Consider the following 27,222-nt stretch of genomic DNA (forward strand, 5'->3'; position numbering starts at 1 on the left):
TAAAATAATTTTTAAAAAGATATAAGGTCACAAAGAAACCCAATTCTATTGAAATATAACCATTAAAACAAAAAAATTCATTGACCGTAGTTTAAGAGCTCCTGCTTTTAAAAACTGTTTAAATCCTTTAGAAGTCTATTTTATCCATTTACGTAGCCTTTCCCTCATCTTTATCACCACTGCCTACTGTCATATTAGGTAGTCTCCCATTTTTCTCAAATATGTTAGCCTCTACTTCGTCTTCCTTTTTACTTCAGCTGCTGCCATCATATACATTGGCTTCCACATAATTTTTTAAAAAGGCCACATTTATATTCCATTTGAGACTTAAAAGCCTGTTTCACCACTCATTCTATTGTTCTTTCTATTAAAGCTTACTCGCTGATTTATTGATACTTCTTTTATCATCCTTTCAGCATAGTATCTCCACCTTCACAACATATCATCCATTCACTAGAATGCCATACAATAGACGTAATCAGTTGGAACTGATTTTGCACTATTAAACTTATGCTTTAAAAAAAAATCCCATCCTGACTTCCCTCATTCAATATTTATTTCAATAATATTTCGCAATATTTCATAATTGTGAGAAAATTGCCAGTAATTGGTTTTTGAATCAATGAGTAGAAAGTACAGAATATGAGAAAATAAATGTCAAAAAAGAAAATCAAATGATGCAAGTAATATTTCCAGCTAGAAGGAGTGGAAAGATTGGACGGAAATAAATGAGCAGATACTGAGAAGCTAAAATATAGCAAGATAATTTTGACAATGGTTCTTAACCTATGTGATTTTCCTTATTGAAATTTGTCTTTCAGTTTATGCCTGTTCATGTTCCCAATGATGAAGAAAAAAGTGATCCTGTTCTTTTTGCCAATCATATCCGGAACATTATGGCAAAGTAAGTGTCCATGCAAAGCTTGAGAACATAAGGAGAAAGTAGATAGACATAGAGATAGATACTATATACATATAGAGATAGATATATACATGTACATACCCATACCCACATACCCTAGCCACCCACACTTACCCACCCATACATAGAACAACATGCATACATCTATCTATATACATAGTATTTTTCACAGATGGTCCCTTATGCTTCATAATCCTTATAAAACAGATTAAAATAAGTTATTCTACATTTCCCTTCCATGTTCATTAGTCTTTGTCATACCTTTCAATGTCCCAAGGAAAATGACTGATTATATCATCAGGAGCCTATAAAATTTCAATAATAGTTCTGTAGGGTCAGGGATATGTTGATAAATGTTTAACAACTAACTTAACAGGGGGAAAAAAAGCATGTAGGATACACTTTTAAGCTTAATCTACATTATTTACATTTTATCTGTCACTTTCTTAAGTCTAGACAATCAACAAAACAATAAATCAAGTTCTAATTCTAGCATTTGCTAATTTCTGAGATATAAATGCTCACACTGAAAATGTAATAATTAAAATTTGCTGTATTACACCACTTGCATGGGGTGGACATTAAGTGAGCCATTTTTCAAGCTAGTGTGTTTTGTGATCATTTGAGACTAATATTTTTAGATCATCTGAGAGCATATTCATTTTATTTTAGGAAGTCTAGGATAGATGTTATATTAGTTTGAACTATAGAACCAAAGAGATGAAAGTCTGAGAAACATCCATAAATTCAGCAATTGGAAATTATAATCATTGAACAAATGTATCCTTTTAGTTAAAAGAGAGAATAGCTAACATTTAAAAGGGGCTTTAAGAGTTGCAAAGCACTTGGTTTATTATTTCACTAGATACCATTTCATAGCCTAAAATGTTCACTGGAATAATTTCAGTTCTGTTCATTCAATCAAGAGCAGAATTATTTGGATACTTTATTACATAAAGAAGAAAATCCCACATTGCACTCTGTATGTTATTTCATTTGATTTTCACAATACCCCTGTAAAGTAGGTACTATTGTTGTCACCCTTTTACACTTAAGGAAAAGACAAGAGAAGTTAAGTGACTTGATGAGAATCACAGTCAGTACTTTAGACAAGTACAAGCATTTTAGTTGGTCTTCCTAATAAGGCTGACATCAACTACTGTACCACATAGCTTCCTTCATAAGAAGAAAAAGTGGGAAAAACTTTTGCACAAATATCTTTGATAAAAGATTGCTATCCAGATATAAAGGTAATTTAAACTATTACATAAGACCAACAACTAATAAAAAAGTAATAAAAAATAAAAAATAAAAACTAGACATTTTTCAGAGAAGGAATGGAAACCTCAAACAAGTCAAATTAAAAAAAAAAGTTGCAAATTTCTAATAGAAAAAATTCAAATTATAAAGACTCAGTGGGTCTCTTTCACATCCTTCTAACTAGCAAAGGTATTAAAAGATAGAAAAAGTCAATGTTGGAGGGGCTACAGGAAGGCTGGTACACTATTTTATGTTTAGTGGAGCAGTGCAGTAGCACAATCAGTGGAAAACTTTGAGTTTTCCTGAAATTCCCAGATATGGATTAATTACAATATTTAATCTTGGTCCCAGAGAAAAGACAATGAACTATTTAACTCTTCCCATTCTTGATAGATGGATTATGAATACAGAATATAGCCACTTCAGTCAGATAAGATCCTTTGGTCAATTAGTTTTGCTTAATATTTTCTGTGTTGCAAAAAAGTTCATTGGTAATTAGTAATTGTGGATATAAACAGTAAGTATTGTGTAAAAAGTGCATCAATAAAGCAAAAAAATAAAAATGTAGGTATTACAAGATAAAGAAAAAAGTAAAAAAAAATAATGGGGGTGGGGGATATTTTTGTGTTTGGCTGAAGCCATACCTCATCAATCTGTAGATAATAAAAATATTATTTTGACTGGAGAGTAGAGTGGAGGAAGATTGTATAAATATTTGGCAAATATTTCTCATAGTAGTTTTGTTAACTAGTATACGTATTACAGTTATACTTTTAAAAACCACCACCTCCTATCTTAGTTCCATGCTTGAAAACATTTTTTCATGAATTTTTTCTCTTGTCTCTTCATACTAACTTTATGCTCAGAACTAAAGAAAAAAACATTAGTTAGAATCTACATCAAATGGGTATATTTAAAATTATTAATAAAAGTGATTTTTTCACGTTTGCAATAAGAATATAGAGGTTCATGTCTTATATTTCTTTTTTTCTATCCACATTTTACAAGTAGGTTTTTTTTCCCTTTTATTTTAGGGTAATTTGCCATTTCAATTTATTATCCTTTCTCTAGAGTACCTGTTCATGGTATTATGTTTGTAAACTTTTTCATGCTATTTGAATTTTAAAATAATTTTTATTGTGTTATAAATTTGGTATCAAACATCAATGCAATTAATTTAACTTGCTTAGCATCATTTTTTTAACTTTTAAATTAATTGATTACATTATAAGAGGCAGTGTGACATGGTGTTAGAGTATGAAGGTTAGCATATGAATGCTCTTAGTTTAAGTCCTGAATCAGATGTATTGACTATGATCCTGGTCTTCAAAATAATCCTCCAAAATAGGAAGGGCAGATAACATTATTCCTATTTTACAGATGAGCAATCTAACATCCTCAGAGATAAAGTGGCTTTCCCAATCACTCTGCTGAATAGCATTAATGTTGTGATGGAAATAACTTACATTCCTTGATTTCCAGTTTTGTGTTTCAGTCATTTATACTATAAAAAATAAATAAATAAAATTTTAAAATGCCCACTCAGTTACATAGACACAACCATGTAGAGGTTAAATAAATAAATAAATAAAGCCCCTCAATGATTAGGTAATTAAAATTGGGCTCTTTGGCAGGAAAACAAAACAAAACAAAATAGAGCTATCATTATAAATAATATCAAGTACTGTTGTTACCTGATCAGTTCAAGCTTAGTAAAATATAAAAATCATCATTTGAAAATCAATATTTTACTTTTTCTTTAGTGCTCTGGGAGTACCTGTTACTGACCATACTTATGAAGATTGCAGACTGATGATTTCAGCTGGACAGCTGACATTACCTATGGAAGCTGGTTTGGTGGAATTTACTAAAATTAGTCAGAAATTGAAGTAAGTACATATTGAGTTGAATACTGTATTTTCATCATCTATGTTTCTATTAAAGTTCTAAAGAGTTCTCTTTTGGTTATTCAATTTTCCTATTTGGAGTTTCAAAACTGACTTACATTGGCCTAGTGATGCCAAGTCTACATATCATCTACTTTTTCTCTGGTAATTAGCCTTGTGAGCAATCTAAAAATGTAGGTCTGCATAAACACAATTCCATTGTTACTCTTAGAAATAATTTCTTGGCATATGTACATATTTTTAATGATGGATCATGTGCAGGAGAGTGCATTAAGATGATAGAATAGTCCTACAGAACTTGTTGATTTGTTTTAACGTTAAGTGATTCATGATAATCAGAGACTTTATAGGATCATTCAGCCTTATTGCATCATTTCAATAATGTCTGATTCTTCATGATTCCCTTTGGGATTTTCTTGATATATACTGGAGTAATTGGCTATTTCTTTCTCCAGCTTATTTAAAGATGAGGAAACGGAGGCAAAAGGGTTAAATGACTTGCCCATAGTCGCACAGCTATTAAGTGTCTAAGACCAGAGTTGAACTCAGGAAGATGAGTCGTCCTGACTCCAGGTCCAACACTCTATTCATTTTATCATATAGCTACTCATTATTCAGTCTAGTACCTCGTATTCTAGATGAAAATACAGTTTGCATATAGCAGTTTGTATAAGGTCATCCTTTGAGTCAATGAACTTGTTTGCTGACTCATAGATTCTTTGTACCATACCATATTATATTCTGATCACCACTTCTTTTAATATATTTACCAAAAAACATTTTTGTAACAGGCCCAAAGATAATCTATTTCTTTGAATCTTATTGTTTAAAAAAAGATGAGAGACATGTGAGTGCAAACACCTCTTTAGGGTATTGAGTTCAAGTCTAAGTTTTATGGAGTTTCAAACTGAACCATTTAGTTTGAGGGACATAATTGCTGAGTCCTCAGTTTCTTATAAATAAAAAACTGAGTTGGTTATAATATCAGAGTTCAATATTAGGATATAATATATTGATGTTACAGCAGATATTGATATTTTTTCCCATATGAGAAATAAAATAATTTGATTGATTGTTTTTACATTGACATTCATAATGTTTCTGTAGCTTTAGAAAGTTTAGATAGAGGAATCTGATATAGAAGAAATGTTAGTTCACTTTTTCATTTCTTCACGGCAAAGTTAGGGTTTGTTATATAATGCACAGTATGTTTGCTACTATTTTATTCTAATTTTTATTAATTCTAATATTGAAATATTTATCCCCAACATTAGGAAACTAAATAGTGTCTAATGGACTTCTTCATTACCAGGATTTGCTCTTCCAAGTGGCATTTTATTTATGGGAGCTCTATTTCCTTAAATAAATTGTAAGTTCTTGGAGGACTACATCTTAATCTGCTTTTGTGCATTTTCTCTATGCATACTTCTCATCTGCCCTGGGATTGACAGTAAAAAATAGCATTAACTTATTAAGCAGTTGATATATGGATTTAATTTTGTTTACTTCATATTATCTCTCACCACATGAACTGATTCATCTCTATTATTTTTCTTTTTTCAAAGTACTAGTGCAAAGGATAGTTATTGCAGTAATATCTTTTTACATAAATTAAAATCAGATTTCAATTCAACCTTTTAAAAATATTATGTGTAACTGTATGTATATTGTACTTTTAATATTGAATATACCTAAAGATTCTAACTAACTACTCTTTGATTATTTTAATTTTTCCCCTAAATTATTTTTTTTACCCGTTCTTATTTAGATTAGATTGGGAAAGTATTCGTAAACATTTGGATGAATATGCTGCTATTGCAACTGCCTCAAAAGGAGGAAGAATTGGAATTGATGAATTTGCAGCCTATTTAAAATTGCCTGTTTCTGACGTACTGAGACAGCTTTTTGCACTCTTTGACAGGGTATGTTTAATTTTTGTTCTAAAAAAATTAAAAATTTTTCTTTTCTTTATTATTGATATTCTTTGTTTTTCACATTATTGTCAATATTTTCTACCCCATCTCCACCTTTAACCTCACTCTTTTATCAAAGAAAATCAGTTTGGTATAGCCACTGTGACTGATAGGATGGGTAACAATCTAAATTGAGAGAAGTATTGCACTTCTTTCTGTGCAAGTTTTCTGGATCCAATATTTGATGATATTTATATAATTTAAATTTTGTTATTTTTTAGAATTGTTTTTCTTTGTAAAATTTTTTCTTTGTAAATTTCTAAACTTCAGAAACAAAATGTTACTGAAAATTTTTAGGCTAATATATAATATATAGGTTATAAATCATAAGGTTTGGCAAGCAGTTCAAAATGTTTAATATTAGCTAAAGTTTATGAAACTGCAATATATTTATCTTGTTAGAATTTTTTGTTTAAAATATCAAATTATATTCAGAACAGTGTTAAATCATTTAAAAAAGGAAATATATCAAAATAGATTTGGAAAAGAAAGACTCCTTTTAGTATAAAGTAATGATATAATGGAATTAAGAATTTTTTTCACAGTATTGGAAAGAATGTTTACATTTGTCAAAACTAAGATACATGGATATTGATAATATAGGTATCATTTGTGTGTGTGTGTACATACGCATACATGTGTGTGTGTGTATTTATGTGTGTGTGTGTGAGAGAGAGAGAAAGACACATATTTCAAGTCTACTTAGTGCTACTTAAATTTAATGATTTAAATTCATAAAATGAAACAAAAGAGAAGCTGTGAGTATAGTTACTTTTATAGCCATAAGTTAACTGTGATGGCAAAATGGCAAAAGGTGAAAGGAAAAAACTGTCCCATAAAAATTTTGGTTTCTTTATTAGGAACAGAGAAACACTTTGAAACAGAAGTCAGGAAATTATTATAGCAATTTAAGTAATTACAAAATTTCATTTAAAAAAATCCAGATATGTGCTAATGATGTTTTTACTGTTACTATACAATGACATTAATGATATAACTGCTTAATATTTAAACTGCTGCTGAGCAATTTTCCTCTCAAATGAGGGTCCCAGATTTAAACATGGAAAGAACTTTAGAAACTCTCTAATTCAACCATCTCATTTTATGGATCAGATGAATAAACTAAGATTTAAAAAGATTAAGTGATATGCCCAAGGATCTAAAGTTTGGTAGTAGAAGAGTCAGGATTTGAATTTTAAATCCACCATCTTTTCTACACTGCCAGCACTATACCATGACGGTGATACAAAATTAAAAAAAGGATAATAATGCAATTTCTTATCATCTCTCAGTTGATTAACATAGGTACAATAGAAAGCAACAAAAATTTATAATACAATAAATAATACATAGTAATTGAATGTGGAATAATTAAATTCTTCATCATCTTTTGTTAAGATTATTTTAATATAGATGTGGTACAAAAATAAATCTGTGGTACAAATAAAACATATTTAAGCAAAACATGTGTTTGTAGAGGTAGGTTAGAGCCCAGGTTCTTAAACTGTGGTCGATGACCCAATTTGTAATTGAGTGTGGGGGGTGTAAAATTAAGATTTATTGTCAGTAAATATTTAATTTATGTAGCTATTTTATATACCCATATACTTGGAGTCACATAAAAATTTCTCAGGTGAAAATGGTTTGTAAATGGAAAAAGTTTAAGAAGCCCTAGATTAGAGAGTTTTAAATGATTTTTCATTTGTGTATAAACCATTCTTTCACATAATTAGGATCTGGGATTTATATAGCACCTTCTGTAGCATAGCTCAAGAAATCACCCTCACTTCTATAAACCAAAGCCTGTTGAGAAGAAAAAATATTTTAGACAGTAAGAACAGGAAACAGGAAGGGGAATTGGGTAGGAATCAAAATGAAAGTTTATACATTGTCTAAAAGACATTTGCCAAAAAGAAAAATAAACAAAATTGTAAAAAAGATTTCTAGCACTTATCCTGTCCTTCAGATGACACTCTAGGTTATCATTACAAGCCAATCTAGTACTTTCTTTCTGATGATTGATAGGTCCCTTCCTCAGTTCCATTGATTCTATGATACATGCAATTATGAGGAGTTCAAATAATCTTTTTGTTTTTAGTTGTCAACGAAATGCTAACTTTTGAGTATTTTGAATACTGAAGTCCTTTTGTTCATATGTTAGGTGTTGCCTGAGCTATGACAATACAAAGTTCTGGTCAGCCAGGTTGCCTCCCTCTGATCTAGAGAAAGACAACTGCCTCTAGAGATGAGAAGGTTGGTGAGTCATCATAATCAATTAGTCATTCACCTTTCTGCATGGATTGCTTAGATCTACCAATGTGAATTCTTTAACCATGGATTTTCTTGATTCAAGTGTGTATAGTAAGACCTACCCAGAGACTGCCTTCAACCAAAGCTAAAACAATTTAGTTTTGAGCTCAGCTGTTATGGCGAGCAGAGGAAAACTTTTTGAAGGGTCACAAGAAACTCACTTGGCTTGTTTTTAATAGACCTGCATGTTTGTACATGTGAAATTTGCTTTGTTTTAAAGGGATGTATCATTCACATAACAGACACGACACACCCTGTACACACCCATACCCACATGTTAACTGGTTCCCTTAATCAGATATGAAATGATTTTGAAAAAAGTTTGATGGGATAAACACAGAAAAGGTTTAATTACTGCACTTTCTTTTACTTCAGGTATGATTGGTGCTTGAAGATAGATGGGAAGAGGGAAATCAAGGGGCAGAATTATTTTCTTAACTATTATAATTCTAATACTTCATTTCTGCATAGGTACAAATCATTCCTAAGAGTTTTATTCTTCACTTTCTTTTTAATCTTCACTTTTATTGCCTTTCTCTGAGGCAAACATCTAGAAGACCACATAAATAGGTGAGGTATGATTGGGGATTAATTTGAGGTACATAGGACCATTTCTATGCCTTTTCCTTCACTTCAAATACATGTTATCTAAATATATTCCTTCTAATAATAATAAATATATATTAAACAATGTATAATTATCATAATATGACCCTATGATGTAATTATGAATATATTGACTTTTATCTGTGTGAAATTTAATTAGTTATGGTCCTGTTTATTTCCCCCATTAAAATGTAAACTCCTTGAAGGCAGGGACTGTTTTGTTTGCTTTAACTTTCTTGTGTCCCTAGTGCTTGGCAAATAATAAGTACCTAATAAATGCTTTATGATTGATTGAATTTGCATAGAATCCTCAAGGTATCTGAGAAGTGAATTTCAGGCAAGTCATGTAATTATATAAAATAGAATTTGGAATCAAAATGTTATGCCAACTGGAGATTTATAATCAGGACATGTCTTAACTATAATTAATTTAGGGTATTCTTTGAAGGTAAATTGAAAATTATCACCTTTAGCTTTAGTCTAATTCTTGTATGTTTTATCATTGTTTCTATTTGTATTATTTCATTCAAATTCCAAAGAATGATTCATAGTGCTCATTGGAATGTGGGAGGGTAATTTTCTAAACTTTTGGAGAACAGAAAAAAAGATAAAACTTACTATGTTTAATACCTTTCTTAGATAATAGACCAAAAAATATATATAGCAAAATTTTAATGAGTACTCACTATTTTTGTAATGAATAATATTTTTAAATTGCTGAATTTTTCCTAATTCTGACTTTTTCATAGTTATATGAAGTCCTTTTTTTTAAAGCATTTTTGCCTTTTCAGATATAAATGGTAAATAGGAAAATATCAAACACAAAATTCTGTGTATACTTTAAATACTCTTGTAAATCTAGTTTTTCAAGTTATGATTATTCTGTAGATCTTATATTACCTTTTCAAATTATTTGATATGAATATGACTCCTTCTTAGCTCCTCTTATTTTTTCAGAGTGCTAAAGTATAAGTGCCAGCAATGGCAAACTTCCTTATTTGCTCTTTCCAATGAGAAAAAGTATAGTATTTTACTATGCATTAAATCATCCACTCACATGAGTAAAATTAGAAGAGGCCAATTTGGAAATATAGGTGATAGTAAATGAACTGTGAAGTCTTATTTATTTTAATTACCCATTATGCATTTGAAATCTTTATTTTAACATCTAGTAACTTACGTGGAAATAATTAGTCCTAATTCCAATCTCAGTGTCTGTAGTTAAGAATTGATTTGTTACGCACAATCTATGTTATATGGGCATTAGTATTGTCCTTAGCAGAGCAAAACTGATTTGTTATGTGCCACGAATGAACTTTACAAAGAATTGCTCCAGAGTTTTGTAAGTATGCAATCATGCCTCTGATATGTATTTATGAAGTTTTTCTTTTTTTTTTTTTTTTTTTTTTTTTTTTTTGTAACCACATATAAGACTTTACATTTATTCTTTACCAGATTTCATTATATCAGATTCAGGCCAATGCTCTAACCTGCCGAGATCTTTTTTGGATCCTGACTCTCTCATCCAAGTGTGTTAACTCTCTCTCTGAGCTTTGTGTTATCTAAGAATTTGATGAGGATGCCATCCTCGATTTTATCCAAGTCATTAATAAAATTATCAAACAGTACACACAGGTGGCATTCTTGAAATACTCCACTGCAGACTTATTGCTGCATTAGCATTGAACCATTTAACAACTCTTTCACTGCAATCATTTAACCAACTCTGAAACCACCTAATTGTATTATCATCTAGTCTGTATCTCTTCATCTTCTCCACAAGAATAGCAGAAAATATTTTTATCAGAAGTTTTGCTAAAATCTAGGTAAACTCACCACAGCATTCCTTTTGTTTACTAGTTTAGTAATTATTTCTTTACCTCTGACAAAAAATAAAAGGAAGTTTGTTGTGATATGAATTATTCATACTAAAGACTCTTTATGATCAAGAAATTCCTCTTTAAATGTTCAGCCATCTTTTCAATGATCTGTCCCAGAATTTTTCAAGGAATCCAAGTCAAATTAATTGACTTACATAATCTATGCAAACTCAGTTCTAGTTCCTTTTTTAAAAAATCAAGATGTTAATTGTCCTTCTTTTTACCACAATCTTTAAAATATTACTGATAGTGGCTAAGCAATTAAATCTGCCAGTTCTTTCAGCTACCAGTTTTTGTTGTTGTTGTTGTTTGTTTGTTTGTAGCAGAAAGAGGATAATAGCTTGAAGGGATCATGTTTTTTTTTTCTTTTTTTCCCCTGAGGCAATTGGGGATAAGTGACTTGGTAAGGGTCACACAGCTAGAGGGTCAGGGTCTAGTGCTCTATCCACTGCACCACCTAGCTGCCCTGATCATATCATTTTTAAAAAAGAATAATATATTTGTAGTAAGAAGAGAAGCATCTGATAAAGATGAAAATATTATTCTTTGCTGCACTGCTGGTAGTTTATGTTTTAGAATAAATAACTTTCCCATTGGGATTACTTTACACACCAGATATACTAGCCCTCATAACCGTGGTTTTTAAAGCTCTATTGCCAATGGTAACAGAGAGCTTTCCCAAGTCTATTATATAAGCAGCTATTGATACATTTATCAGGAAAAAAGTTTAAAAAGGAGGGGAAATGGTGAGAACTGGGTTTGTGATGCTTTTTACACAGTATAAGTTAACATTAGAATTTTTAAATTGTAAAAATCAGATTGTTTCATGCATATCTTGTATCTCTTTGAAAGTGATTGTGATGAGCTCTAGGGCACCAAAGAGGGGAATGGGGCTTCTGTGGTCTGCTCATTTGTCTAGCTCTTTGGATCTTTGTGCCCCTGGCCTACATGTCATCAGGGCCTTCCCATCTCTACCCCTCTGTGAATTAGTTCTGCAGCTCATCAGGCAGCATCTCTATGAGTGATCTTGATGGTGTTTCTGCCATGACTTGTCTGAAAAGGTCATTTGCCTCAACCTTTTTTGTCTAGTAGCTTCCAGAGTCATGACACCCCATCTTCTGAGGTGCCCAGAAGAGAGACTGAACCAACATAAATCTTTGCTTGCCCTCGTGTCATAAAGGCAAGCCTCTTTGCTATATCTGAATTCCTACAGCATTTTTCATATTATAAAATTTAGCCCTTGAGCATCTGCTATCTTGAATGAGTCACTTATTTTTTTTTCTCTTGAGTTGGGTTTTCCTGTCCAACTCCAATCTCAGGGTTAGAGATATGATAGTAAGGATTTTAATCTCTTCTGAAAACTGCAGTCTTTATAACTTCCTTGGCATAAGACTGATGAAAATAAGAACACAGAGTTCTGAAATTAGCTTCTCCATCCCAGAAGTTTTCTTCCCTTCTCCAATTTTCTTCCTACAGGAGTAGACTGAACAATGTAGCTGGAAGTTTCTTTGACTCAATCTGCTTTGCATCTCTATTCTTTCTGGCAGGCAATTATGTCTCAGAAATTATAAGGTACTTTGGCCAACATTAGCAGTAATAGAAAGGCTCTATTAAAGATCCACCTTCTCCAAGTCTCTTCTGGGAGGAGGCAGTGGAGGCCAAAGCTATCAAGGTTACTACTAGACCTAAAAGTTTTCTTAATTCAAACTGGTTGAAAATTTCTACCTTTCTTTGACTGAGACCAACGGAGGACACTCATGGTGACAGAGACAGTGTATGAAAGTTCCCTATCTCTGAGGGAAAATCTCTACCCTCTTTTCATTTCTTTCCACTGTTTTCTTTTTTATTATTATTAAAGCTTTTTTTTCAAAACTATGCTGGAATTTTTTTTTATTCAAAACCTTTTTCCTATTTTTCCCTCCTTCCCCCCCCTACCCTGGCTATAAATTCTAAATATGTTAAAATATATTTAAATCAATATTATATACATTTTCAGTTATCTTACCAGAAAAATCAGATCAAAATGAAGAAAAAACAAAAAAAACTGAAACAAAAGAACAACAGAGCAAATTTGTGTGGAAAGTGTTTGTGTTTTCTTAAAGTTTTGTTTCCCCAGAAACCCAAATTTTATACTTCAGTATTCTTTAAATGGTTTCTCTTTGTAACTTTAACTGTTGGTTTTTTGGATAAAAAGTTGGTTATTTTTTTTGTATCCTGGTAAATTGGATTTTTCTAATCTTTTTTAGTAGAATCTCTGGGGTTCTCAATTATTATCATGAAAGAGTGATAATTTGGTTTTCCTCATTTTTCCTTAATTTCAATCTTTTATCAATTTTGAAAGCTAGCATTTCAATCTTTAATAGTAATGGTGGTGGGAGCCTCCTCATCATTGGGAATGGTTGGGTTTTCCCCATTGCATATATGCTTCGTGGTTTAAATAGATCTCCGTTTTTTAAGGAAAACCCATTTATTTATATCCGTTTTTTAATGGAATGGATGTTGGTTTTATCAAAGTTTTGCTTATTGGATGATATTGGTTTTGTTAATTTGGTTATTAATTAAATTATCATGGTTTTCCTAATCTAACCGTCCCATTCCATAAATCCTTTGATCATGGTGTATTATCCTGGGGTATTTTCTGTGGTCTTTTTGCTAATATTTATTTAAGTTTTGTAATGTCGTGGGAATTTTATTTTTTCTTTCCCTTTTTCAACCTACCTGGTTTGGTTCAATTACCATGTTTGTGTAAAAGGTTTGGTAGGTCCTTCATTTCCTATTTTTTTTCAAATAGTTTATAAAGCATTGACTAATTTTCTTTAAATGTTTGGTAAATTCCAGTCCATTGGTCCCTGGGTTTTTTTTTTTTTTGGGGGTTGATTAATACTTTTCTTTTAAATGGGACTATTTAAACTTTCTTCCTCCTCTTTATCTGAAGCCTATTTTTTAGGTAGTCATCCATTTCATTTGGTTATCAAATTTATTGGATAAAATGGGCAAAGTTTTTTATTTCTTTAATTTCCCCTTTCTTTTTCCCCATTTTAGCTATAATTTATTTTTCTCTTCCTTTTTTCAATGGTTTTCTCAAAAACAATTTTATTTTTTGGTTTTATAAAAAATCATTCTTCCTTTTTTTCAACCCCAAAGAACTTTGGCCATGCATATATTGTATCTAAGGATATTTAATTTTAACATGTTAGGACTGCTTGCCATCTGGGAGGGGTGGAAGGAGGGAGGGAAAAGTTGGAACAGAAGTGATGAAGGGATAATGTTTTAAAAAAAATACTCAGGCATGGGCCAAAAAAGTTTTTTGAAAAAATAAATAAAAAAATAAAATTTAAAAAAAACCAGTTTTTTCTGGTTTATTTGTTTTTTTTTTTTAATTTTAGTTTGGAAATTGATTGGGGGTTTTTAATTTGGTCTTTTTCTAGCTTTTTAAGTTGCAAGCCCAATTCATCGATCTTCTCTTTCTCTTATTTTATGCAAGTAATCCTCTAAAAATATAAAATTTCCCCTTATCACCACTTTGGCTGCATCCCACAAATTTTGGTATGATGTCTCATCGTCATTATCTTGAGTAAAATTATTAATTGTGTCTATGATTTGCTGTTTCACCCAATCATTCTTTAAAATGAGATTATTTAGTTTCCAATTACTGTTTGGTCTATTTACCCCTAACTTTTTGTTGAATGTAGTTTTTATTCCATCATGATCTGAAAAGAAAGTATTTACTATTTCTGTGTTCCTGCATTTAATTTTGAGGTCTTTATGTCCTAATATATGGTCAGTTTTTATATGAGTTCCATGAACTGGTGAGAAGAAAGTATACTCCTTTCTGTCACCGTTCAGTTTTCTCCAAAGATCTATCATATCTAATTTTTCTAATATTCTATTTACCTCTTTAATTTTTTTCTTATTTGTTTTGTGGTTTGATTTGTCTAATTCTGAGAGTGCAAGGTTGAGATCTCCTACTATTACAGTTTTGTTGTCTATTTCTTCTTGCAACTCTCTTAACTTCTCCTTTAGGAAGTTGAGTGCCATACCACTTGGTGCATATATGTTTAGTATTGATATAGCTTCATTGTCTATAGTAGTACCCTTTAGCAAGATATAGTTTCCGTCATCTCTTTTGATTAGATCAATTTTTGCTTTTGCTTGATCTGAGATAAGGATGACTACTCCTGCTTTTTTTGACTTCACCTGAAGCATAATAGATTCTGCTCCAGCCTTTTATCTTTACTCTGTATGTATCTCCCTGTTTTAAATGTTTCCTGTAAACAACATATTGTAGGGTTCTGACTTTTGATCCAGTCTGCTATCCGCCTCTGCTTTATGGGAGAATTCATCCCATTCACATTTACAGTTAAAATTACTAATTCTGTATTTCCTGCTATTATAATATCCCCGGATTGTGCTTTTCTTTTTCTTTCCTCCCCCTTACTCCCTTCCCTAGTATTAAATTTATGAGCCCCATTTGTGTCACAAAGGTCTCCCTCTTTAGGATCCCTCCCTCCCCCTTTTGAATCCCTTTCTTGTATCCTTCCTTTATTATTCTTTTTCCTTTTCCCTTTTCCTCTCCCACTTTCTAATGAGGTGAAAGAAGATTCTTTTTAAAATATATATGTCAATTATTTTCTCTTTAGCCAACTCTGATGAGAGTAAGGTTCACACAATGTTCCTCCCCCTCTCTGAGTTTCCTCAGATATGATAGGTTTTCTTTGCCTCATCATGTGATATAGTTTCCCTCTTTTTATCTCCCCTTTTCCCTTTTTCTAACACTATCCCTTCCATTTCTACTTCCCTTTTTATTGTTATATCAGTAAAATCAAATTATGTGGTTTTTTGTATATCCACAACAGAAATACAGTTCTCAAGAGTTTCTTTTGCCTTTTTCTGCTTCTTTTGAGTCCTATGGTTGGAGATCAAATTTTTTGTTTAACTCTGGCTTTTTCCTTAGAAACAAATGTAATTCCTCTGTTTCATTAAATGTCCATCTTCTTCCCTGGAAGAAAATGCTCAGCTTAGCTGGGTAGTTTATTCTTGACTGCATTCCAAGTTCTTTTGCTTTTCAGAATATCAGATTCCAGGCCCTTCAATCCTTTAATGTTGAGGCAGCTAGATCTTGAGTGACCCTTATTGTGGCACCTCAGCATTTGAATTGTTTTTTTCTAGCTGCTTGTAATATTTTTTCTTTAGTCTGATAGTTCTGAAATTTGGCCACAATATTTATTTTAGGGTCTTTTTCAGAAGGTGTTCAATGAATTCTTTCAACGCCTATTTTACCTTCTGGTTCTATTACTTTGGGGCAGTTCTCTTTGATGATTTCTTGTAAAAGAGTATCTAGGCTCTTTTTTTCATCATAATTTTCAGGTAGTCCAGTGATCCTCAGGTTATCTCGCTTCGATCTATTTTCCAGGTCTGTCGTTTTTCCAAGTAAATATTTGACATTTTTTTTAATCTTTCATTTTTTTGGTTTTGCTTGACTGATTCTTGATATCTCAATGAATCGGTCATTTCTGTTTGTTCAGTTCTGATTTTTAGTAAGTTATTTTCTTCATTAGCTTTTTTTTTTACTTCTTTTTCTATATGTCCAATTGAGTTTTTAAATGAGTTGTTTTGCTCTGGAATTTTTTTTTTCCATTTCACTTTTTTTTTAATGAGTTATTTTCTTTTTCCAATTCACAAATGCTATTTTCTTGGGAATTCTTAACCTTTTCCAATTCATAAATTGTTTCCCTGCACTTCTTGGGAGTTTTTTACCTTTTCCATTCACACTTCAGGAAGTTGTTGCTCTCTTGCATAGCTTCTCTTTCCTTTCCCCATTTTTCTTCTAGTTCTCTTGTAAGGTTTTTAATAGTCTCTTTTAGGAGAGCCTTTTGTGTTGGGGACCAATAATGATCTGGAGACTGTCTGTTATTAGTCTCCTCAGGGTTGAAAAGCTGCTCTCTTTCTGTATAGAAGCTATTGATCCTCCTTTTAATTTTTTTACTCATTTTGTTAAAGCCTGTAGGGTCTCCCTTCAGGGCCAGGAGGTTACCAGCTTCCTCTGCAGGGCAAGGATAGCTGTCCTGCGAACCGGCTGCAAAGAAAAGTGAAGTACGGGAGTGCTCTGGGAAAGAATTCCCCTGGAAGTAACTCAGGCCTGCACTGAAGAGCTGCAGAAGTGCCCTGCAAAGAACCCCACTGTGCAGGTTAATGACTGCCCTGGGACTAAACACTGAGCAGTGAAAGTTTTACTTCCCCAGGCTAAAGCCTGCAGTGGGGGTGTGGGTATTAGCGACTAACCAGTGAATAGCCCTACAGGGACCAGAAGTGTCCCTGCCCAGGGAAGACAGTAATCTCTAGCTGCAAAGGTCACCCCTGCTCCTGGTCTGCTCTTATTTTCAGTGTCAAAAGTATTATTTTTAACAAGAGCTAGAAAAAAATGGAGAAAGGAAATGAAAACTTTGCAAGAGGGTTTGGAAAAGACATATAAACAGGGGTCCTCAAACTTTTTAAATAGGGGGCCAGTTCACTGTCCTTCAGACTGTTGGAGGACCAGACTAAAGTAAAAACAAAAACGATGTTTTGTGGGCCTTTAAATAAAGAAACTTCATAGCCCTAGGTGAGGGGGGATAATCGTCCTCAGCTGTCACATTGGAAAATTTATTTAAAAAGAATATTAAGAAATCATCTTAATGCTTATGGACAGTAGAGGGCCTCACTTCTTTTTGGAAAGAGGAAGCACAGAGTACAGAAGTGAGGAAACTTTTATACTTGCTTGTGTGATGCAGCTCCTCCCTTCAGAAAACAAATTGGTCCATTTTATCTGGGTTACAGTCTTTCTTATATGCTCTCTACATGTTTCCCCTTAATATGTATAAAACATTGCCTCCCTCCCCCCATCATGCCTCCCATGTTTAAAAATGGTGAAAAATTTCTCCTCAGGGGTGTGTTGCTTAACATTCAGTTAACCTATTAAGCAAGTGCAGTAGTGATTTGGTCAAGTCAGATCATTGACCCCAACTAGTTTGAGCTGGATGGGCTATTATCTTAAGTTTGTGGTTTTCTCAAAATCATAAGACTCTGTCTGATTGGCTGAATCCATCTGTGCCTTCCTAACCCCCTACTTTTTTGTTTGCTCAAGGCTTCTATTGATCACTTAATTGTTCTATAAATTCTAATCTTCCTTAACCCCTCATATTCTGAAAACCTCTTTGGGTCAGTGGTACCCACTATCTCAATTCCACATTACCTCAAAGCTTGCAGTACTGTAGAAACCCAACTTTTCAGCGTTTTGCACATTCTCTTTTAAGATACTTTTTAATTTTGTCTAAAATAACCTTGTGTGATAGGGACCAGCTTATATCACCTTTAAGGGCTTCATCTGGAGATAATCTGCTTTTATTCTCCTCAGGGTCTGAAATCTACTCTTCTCTTTCACCATAAAAAAAAGAGTGAATTTTTTTATTGTCAGAGTTCTCTTTGCTTTTCTACTCATTTAAAAAACAAAACAAAACAAAACAAAACCTGAAGGTCTGCTTTTAGGGCAGGGGAGGTTCCAAGCTTCCTCTACAAGCAGCAGCTTTCTCTGTAAGTGGAAATAGCCAGGTCCTGTGAGATTCTGGCATTTTAGGGTTCACTCTTTACCTTTTGTGTTTGTGTTGGATATTTTATAACTTCTCTGCTGTTCTACGGGCTTGCAATCAGGGTAGAGTAGCCAACACTGCTGTAGATTCTTCCCCATAGATTCTCCACCACACAAAGTAAGCACCACCTCAAAGAGTCTGTACCACTCCAGGACTCTGCATTGTCTGCACTGGCATCTGTGCCCAGCCTGCTTGATCTTGGCTGCCTCCCTCTGTTTCCAATTGAAACAGATCTTCTCTGGTCATCTTTTAAATTATCTTCTGCTGGCAATTTCCCAATATTTGTGGATTTCAAAGGCTGGATTTGCTAATTGGTCTGAAGGTTGTAGGAGAAGGTCAGAAAGAAACATGTGTCCTCTCCACCATTTTGGTCTGCCCCTGGAAGTCCTCTTCCCACCATTTTCAACCCAATAATATAATGGGCTATCTCATTTCAAAAGAACCATAGAGATTCTTTGGCATGTTGGACAAGACTAGCCTTCTCTTTTTTTTAGACATGACTATCCTGTGATAATGTCAATTCATTCAGACTACCTACTAAGGAAACAATGGGGAAAAAAGAGACTTGAATCAAACTCCTAATTAAATAGTATAAAAAAAGAAGATATCAGCACTATTGTGGTAAGAAAAAATATTTGCCCAACTGGCATTGCCAATAACATTTCCACCTACATCTAGCAAAAAATAAATAAATGTATAAATACAGCCTCATACAGTGGAACGACACTATTTTTCAGCTTTTTTTTTTTTTTAAGTGAATATGATGCTGTACTGGAAATTGGTAGGATTATAACCTTCAATAGCCAGGAGAAAAAATTCCCTTTGTTGTTGGAATCAGTTAAGCCCTCTTTTAGAGAAATACAGACCCTGTAGGTCTCTATTTTAGGTTCCATGTCGAGAAATTAGAGTAAAAAAAAATACAATCACAAAAATGATGAAGATGGTCATTAGGATCTTGAGAGTAGGTAAATGATGTCGGGGTTAAGTAGTCTTGAGTTGAAAAAAAAATCATAAGAATGACTTAGTTACCTTTAAGTCTCTAAAGGGTTTATAAGAAAACAAAGATTATGGAGGTCAAATGAGAAGAAATTAATCTAATTACATTAAGAAAAATTTTAGATAGATAAAAGGAAAACCATCCTAAAAGGCACTGAGAATTGGACTTATCAGAAGAAGTCATGTTATATCCCTTCCTAGAAATATTTAAAAATAAAACTATTATGTGAAATGTTATAAATCTGACAGATCAGGATCCTCTAAAAAATAACAGTCTTTTTTCCCTCTGATATCTAAGAAAGGAATTTTAGTTAATGTTCCAAAATATATCATTGTGTAAAAGAGAAATAAAATCAAACATTCAGTGGAACAGTAATACTAGATGTGAAGTATGTAGATGAGAAATTAACCAGATTCAATAAATCCAATTGTTGCCTCTGAGATAGCCTTTTTTATTCCTTAAATTAATCTTTATTGCCTGACAGTATGGAACATTGCTGATAACATATAATTGTAGGAAACAGAACTCAGTAGTGTTAGAATGCTTGAGATAATAAAATTTTAATTCTGTCTTCTTAATCTTTGTTTCATACTGTAGAAACTTAGAGAAGTCAGCTGGCTCAGAACCAAAATTCATGCAGATATTTGGGAATGTGGAGAGGCTAATAAAATTACTAGGATGTCTCTCTTTTCAAATAGACTAGTTCTAATGTTTGGAATATTAGGTCATTTAGGGTCAGGAGATATTCTTATAGTAGAGTAGACATCTTTCCATGATGACAGATGCTGGCAGACAGGTAGATTGTCTTGCAACTCAGATCACTTCTTCCCTTTTATTTTAAAAAGTATAAAAACTGCTGGATAACTCAGGTTTCTGAATAGAAGCTCAACTGACACTTGTGCAGCTATGAAACATGGAGATTAATTAGCTGGCTTTTCTAATCTCTCAAATTTTAGAATTCTATAGTTTAGCAAAATAATATTTTAGGAAAAGATCCCCTAATTCCTGAACTAACCTGTTCCCATTATCTCAGACTGTTTTCTAGCAGGAGTATTCAAGTTATCCAAAGAATGCTTTAGGGAGAATTATACAAAATATAAAAATATGTGTATTCCTTCTCAGTTGCATGTTGTTCCTGTTAGTGTAATGAAAAATAGATGTGGTCTTATGATTTCTCCAAAGTACTGTAAAGTTGGTTATTAGAACTTATAAAGTGGGGGAGGTGCTAGGACCTAATGGAATTTAAGCAGTTTAAGTCCAAGGCTGGATGAGACATGCATGGGTGTGGTTCAGTCTAAGCAAAAACAGATGAACTAGTTTTTCTACATATGCAACTCAGACTCCATTACAGCTTTTGTCTCCGCTCAGAAACTTCTGTGACTTTCTTTTTACTCTGCCGGAATGTTTCTTGCAAAGGCGCTCCTGGAAGGGGCAGAGAAAGGGGGTCTTGGAGAAGCAATTGGAGGCCTCTTTGGTGGAGGAGGGCAAAAAAGAGGAGGAAATATTGGAGGCATTGTTGGGGGAATTGTAAACTTCATCAGTGAGGCTGCAGCAGCTAATTATACACCCGAACCACCGCCTTCTTACCAGCACTTTTCAAATGTTGAAGCCAGTGAAAGTGAGGAAGTTAGGCAATTTCGTCGTATCTTTTATCGACTGGCTGGAGATGACATGGAAGTAAGTGCCACTGACCTGATGAATATTCTCAACAAGATTATTTCCAAGCACAGAGAACTGAATTCTGAAGGCTTTAGCCTTGATACTTGCCGGAGCATTGTAGCTGTCATGGACAGTGATGCTACAGGAAAACTAGGATTTGAGGAATTTAAGTACCTGTGGAACAACATCAAGAAATGGCAATGTGTTTACAAGCAGTATAATACCAACCATTCTACTTCTCTTGAGGCAACACAACTGAAGGGAGCTATTCAGGCAGCAGGCTTCAAGCTCAATGAGCAACTTTACCAGTTGATTACCCATAGATATACTGAAGAAGATGGAAGCATAGATTTTAACAACTTCATTAGCTGCCTGGTTCGTCTAGATGCCATGTTTCGTGCTTTCAAGTCACTAGATGGAGATCGAGATGGACAAGTTCAAGTAAATATTCTAGAATGGCTGGAACTGACTATGTATTCCTGAAGCAAATGCTGGAAAGACACAGTCCTGCCTTGAGGATAGGACTGCTCTAAGCCTAGGTGTGTCTGTCCGGGATGGGGCATTATAACTGTTATATATCCTCTCTGCAGTTTCTGAAATTTGTGCAGGTTTTTGTTGCTTCATTAAAGCAGATTTTAATGCAAAATATATTGAGTAGTTTGTATATTACCTATATAATAAATGTTTTACTTCTTTGAAATTGTATGTATATGATTTTGTAGGTGAAAAGCTAAATACAAAAATCTTGAAAGGAATAGACTCTTAAAAACTTAATATAATATCCTGTTCTCAACTGGGAATTATTTAGCAAATTAATTCTTCGCAGTAGAAAATGTTTACTAAGAGTAAAAAACAATCCTGGAATAAATTAATGAAATAGCCAGTGTTCTTCTCCTCTCACTCATTTCCCCCTCACTTTAGAAATAAAAAGTTATATATTTTTTGCTTTTGAGTTCATATTTGGTAGTTCTACTATATTCTAAAATTTTTCTAAGAAATGAGAACAGTGAGCCAGTGTTTCAAATTGTATAGTAATTTAAGCGTCTCAAACATAAGGATAAGCTATCATATATGGAGAGTCTATTTCATTTTAGTAGGTCTCATTCTTTACCTTTAGACTCCAGCAGAGCAAATGTGAAGAGGTTCTTTTGTTGTTCTGTTTATTCTCTGAGAGGTTGGGAAGAGCAAGGACTAAAAGGGTGTATATTTGGTTCAGAATGTCCTTGGCTGCCTTAATGAATCAAAAGAATCACTCTTACAAGCTGTTCTTGCAAAATCAGGCTTGCCTAAGTTGATGTTAGCCAGCTCCTGTCATGTCTTGCCTTGCCTTGGAGCAAGGAAAATTCTTTTGTTCTTCACAAACTTGAAGGCAGAATTGTAAGTTGAATGGAATGTAAAGCAATGTTGGAAATAAATCTAGGGCTTTTGTGTAAAGCTCCCTTGTGATAATGCTCTATGTATCATAGTTGAGATGGAGTCCAAGCTGGAAGAGCATAGAATGAACCTGCTTTTCCATTTTCCAAAAGAATGGAAGAATTGACACTGCAGGATTCCTGAGGAGGGAAGTAATTTTAAAAAATCATCTTAGAATGCCTTTTTTCACAAAACAACAACATAATAAGTTAACATTTATTTTATGTTGTATTTAGCAAAATACTAGGCACTATACTAAGCATTTCACAATTATTATTTTATTTGATCCTTACAACAATCCTTTCATTTTCAATAAATTTTCAGTTGTGTCTGACTCTTCGTGATCTCATTTCGGGTTTTCTTTGCAAAGATATTGAAGTAGTTTGCCATTGCCTTCTTTACCTCTTTTTTATAGATCAAGAAACTAAGGTAAACAGGGTTAAATTGCTTGGCTAGGGTCAGCTAAGTGTCTGAAGCTGGACTTAAATTTAGTTCTTCCTTAGTCTAGGACTATTGTTTTCTATCCATTGTGCCATCTAGCTGCCCAGTAAATTTGGAAGTAGGTGCTATTATTATTCCCATTTTATAGATAAGAAAACTGAGGCAAATAGGTTAAGTGAGTTTCCTTGGATAACATAGCTCACAAGTATCCGAGGCCAAATTTGAGGACTTCCTTCTTCCAGTATTGGTGTTCTCTCCACTTCCCCACCTAGCTTCCCTGTTAGTTTAATTTGACCATAATTGTGTTTAAGACTCCACACTTCTTAGGTTGTAGATTTACAATTGGAGGTTATTAAATCCAAGCTATTCATTTTTCAGGTGAGGAAACAGAGGCACAGTGTGGTTAAATACTTAGCAAACTCAATCTCAGGCTAGAATAAGTTTGTTATCTTGTAAAACTGCATATTGGAATATTATTTAAGACTTTACTCACCAGCCCTGGATTCAGGAGGACCTGAGTTCAAATCTGGTCTCAGACACTTTGACACTTCCTAGCTGTGTGACCCTGGGCAAGTCACTTAACCCTAATTGCCTCAGCAAAAAAAAAAAAAAAAAAAAAAAAAAAAAAGACTTTACTGCCCATTTATTTTATATTTCTTACAGTTGTATTTTATGGATAGACAGTGCTTTTGTCTATAAGAATAATGCTAGATTTGAAGAGGGAGGGAGAAGAGACCCTCTTCCTTCTTGTATTCTTAATCACAGTAAACAACTCTGTGGTGATGCTGCTGCTACTGATGATGGCATCATGACATACTTGATGTGTCATAGCTTTCAATTTGTTATCAGGAAGTACTTTTTTGAAATTGATGAAGTTGAAATTTGATATCACTATCATGATTAAACAGCATTAATTATATACATGCATATAGCTCTGATCTTGATAGCATGCAACTTCTTCCCTCAAGAATCTTATTAATTAAACTTGATTTGGTAAGTTACCTTTATGAGATATAACTGTAAAGTAATAAAACTCTGCACAAACTATAGGAAAGTGAGTCTCATTACTTTGCAGTCATTCCTTATCCATTAGACCTCAGGAAAATGGTAACTCTCATATAACTGTATTTGAATTGAATTCTGCTCCTTCCCACTTCTTAAGTCCCCATACAAGATCTTTTGAATCTATTTTCTCATTTATAAAAACAGAAGACCATGAGGTACAGTTTAAAAAATACTGGCTTTCAGTCAGGGAACCTGGCTTCAAACCTCACTTCAATATTATTACTATTTAAGCTATTCTTTACTTTTAATACTTTGAGGGCCCAGGACCTTACTGGTGTGTGTTCTTTCACTAATATCTTGCCAGATAATTACAATTAGGGGTCAGAGTTTACAGAACCACGAAAGGAGACCAATAAGAAGTAATATGATAATATATTGAATGTCTTCCAAACTCCCACCCCAAAATTTTAAGTTTTTGGTTGCTGAAATATATGAATAACTATCTTCTTTATACCTATAATGTCAGAAGTATATACAGCACTTTATATATAAAACAATTTGGTATAATGGTATCACTTAAGTTGGAATTAGGAGGACCTGGATTCAAATCTCACTTCAGAAACGTAGTAGTTGGATAACTGGGCAATTCACCCTGACATTTCTTTTTCTCACTTTTTTTTAACTTGCAAGTGTGAGTGGGATCTGAATTGTGTAGTTTTTAAGGTTCTTTCAAGGTCTAAATCTTTGGTCCTATGATTTATAAAACAAAAATGATTTTCCCTTTGAGAGCCCACAAATCCCATAGGTTCAAGTCCCGACTGTGCCTAGCTATGTGACCACATGCAAGTTATTTTCCTTTCCTGAATTTCAGTTTCTTCTTTGTTTAAATGAGGGAATTGGACTAAACATAATCCCTACATCCATAAAGCTCTCAAGTCCCTGATCACAAATTTGAAATTCTATAAATAAATAAACCTGGGCAAACCATATTTGAAAAAACCCTATAATAGCACACTCTTAGGGAAGGGATAATGTTTCATTTGTTTTAGATATTTGAATTAGGACATCTTAGTCTATCTTACAATGGCATAATTTTCTTTATTAGATTAATTTCTGGCCAAGTGTAATATAAACATAAAAATTTGGGGCAAAATTTGAGTATCCTGAATAAAATCCTAGGTCCATGACTAGTAAATTTTTTTGTTTCCTCAGTAGGAAACTGCACTCAGGTGCCCATTCTCCCTCACACTTATTTCTTCATGTTCCACTTCCAAGGATCATTTTACACTCATTACTACTAGTCTTTCCCCAGCCCATATGTGCTCAGTTATTGCTCCTTGTTTTCTTTTCTCTGTCAACTTTATTCTAATTTGCTCAAGCAATAGCCACCCAGTACTTTATCACAAACACACCTGGAGCCAAATCTCAGCCCCCTCCCCTTGTCCCTCCAAAGCCCAAACAGCAACAATCACCTGTGTCTAGAATGTTTCCCAGTGGGTAATTAACAACATTGAACAGCTGCATAAATTTCCTTCCCCCCCCCCCCCCCCCCAGCACTGTCTGTTTTGCCCCAAGGTTTCTCAGTCCTAATGGTTCTCCTGCTCAAAAGCCTTCAAGATGCTCCTTCCTTCCTAAAACCCTCTCTCACCCTCCCCATCTGAAAGAGTATCTTTCCTCAGATATTCTAGAGTAGGGGTATTAAATGCATGCTAAAAAATTTGGAAATATAAATAGATAATATCAATATATCATTTTTTAAGTCAATATACTGCCAGCAGGCATCAATTTCTCTTTGAGTTTGACATCACTGTTCTGGAACATTTTGTCTGGATCTCACTTCCCTCCCAGCACATTTTACTGTGTCTATGCTATAGTTTACCCCCTCTAGAATATAAGATCTTTGAAGGCAAAGACTGTATAGTTTTCTGTCCCTGGATTCCTAGTACTGACAATGAGTCCTATACAGAGTAGCCTAATAAATGCTTATTGAACTTATGTCCACACTATCTCTACCACAAATATCATCATAATCATTTATATTATACTTGAAATGTAGGAAGTTTTACATACATCATCTCATTTGATTCTCATAATGACCCTATGAGGTAGGTAATATAAATATTTTCCTCCTCATTTTGTAGGTGGAGAGACTAAAACTTAGTGAGGTGATATGATTTGCTTATGGTATTAGAAGTGTAAAGTAACTGAGTCAAAATTTATCCCAGACCTTACAATTCAAATCCAGAGCTCTTCCCAGTGTACAGTGTTGCCTCTGAAATTAAGTTACTTGTCTGTGTCCATTGTGCATTTGATGTTCCTTACCTTTCATAACCCTATGTGATTATGATACTATCCTCTAGAGAGGGAACCGAGTCACTGCCCATTTACCTTAATTTAGTATTATTTAAAAGTTGTTAAAAAAAAATTGGGCACCAAGGAAGGATGTTTTCTTGTTCTTGATCTCATTTTACTCATCTCTAAAATGAGAAGATTGAACTAGAATGTTTTCTAAGGCATTTTATAGTTCTATATTGTAGTCTATGCTCTTAGATTCCTTTCAATTCTGACATTGTTCTCTTTTAAAGCCAAGTTGTAATTAGTACATTAGTGGTAATGGGTTCACTGTTTAGAAAAACTTCAAGGCATCAGGTTTAGCTAAGAATGTGGGTGAAATTGATCCATGTTATGAAAAAAAATCTTCATAACAGACTTAATCAAGCTCTTCACCTCTAACAACAATTGGACAGCTCTATCAGGAAACTGGCCATTAGGCTAGACTGGAGTCGTATTGGAGAATAGAGTTTTAGACTGGTTTCTTTATAGACTTTGTATATAACTTTGGGGTTATACACCTTTGTCTTCTTTAATTTCTCCAGTGGAAATTAAAAACAGAAATACTTCCCTCTTCTCTTTTGGATTTGTAGGGATGTTTTGAAGACAAAAGAGATAATGATATAAGTTCTTAGGCTGTCTAAAGAGAAATTCTGTGCTAAGATGTTTGGGAGAATAGAAGTATTATTTATGATAGAAATAAACATTTATTCAGAACTGAAGATCTGCATTTCACTGATGATAAGCCTTCTGTGATAGTTTATCAAACAACTTATTAGTTTTGCTGATACTAGTTCATGGTTTATCTAGGAATTCATCTGAGAGTTTGCTGCCAAGATGTTCCTCACAACACCTGGAATTTATAACTCGTGTAATTTGTCTCACAGGTTTTC

At 33.4% G+C, this 27,222-nt stretch overlaps 2 protein-coding genes across 3 annotated transcripts in view; both read left to right on the forward strand.

Moving 5' to 3' along the window:
• LPCAT2 (lysophosphatidylcholine acyltransferase 2) overlaps positions 1 to 27,222 on the forward strand; it is an 81,060-nt gene that overhangs the window by 36,940 nt on the left and 16,898 nt on the right. For both annotated transcript variants that reach the window (XM_023494204.2, XM_003757258.4), the window contains exons 9-11: positions 822 to 904; positions 3,946 to 4,071; positions 5,858 to 6,011. In XM_023494204.2, the coding sequence (XP_023349972.1) occupies positions 822 to 904; positions 3,946 to 4,071; positions 5,858 to 6,011 (363 nt within the window). The remainder of the gene's footprint in view (positions 1 to 821; positions 905 to 3,945; positions 4,072 to 5,857; positions 6,012 to 27,222) is intronic.
• CAPNS2 (calpain small subunit 2) lies at positions 20,215 to 22,096 on the forward strand. Its single transcript, XM_003757259.4, has one exon. It carries the CDS (start codon positions 20,882 to 20,884, stop codon positions 21,620 to 21,622), a length of 741 nt encoding a protein of 246 aa, XP_003757307.1. The 5' UTR covers positions 20,215 to 20,881; the 3' UTR covers positions 21,623 to 22,096.

This window comes from Sarcophilus harrisii, chromosome 2, assembly GCF_902635505.1.
Source record: "Sarcophilus harrisii chromosome 2, mSarHar1.11, whole genome shotgun sequence".
Lineage (NCBI taxonomy): Eukaryota > Metazoa > Chordata > Mammalia > Dasyuromorphia > Dasyuridae > Sarcophilus > Sarcophilus harrisii.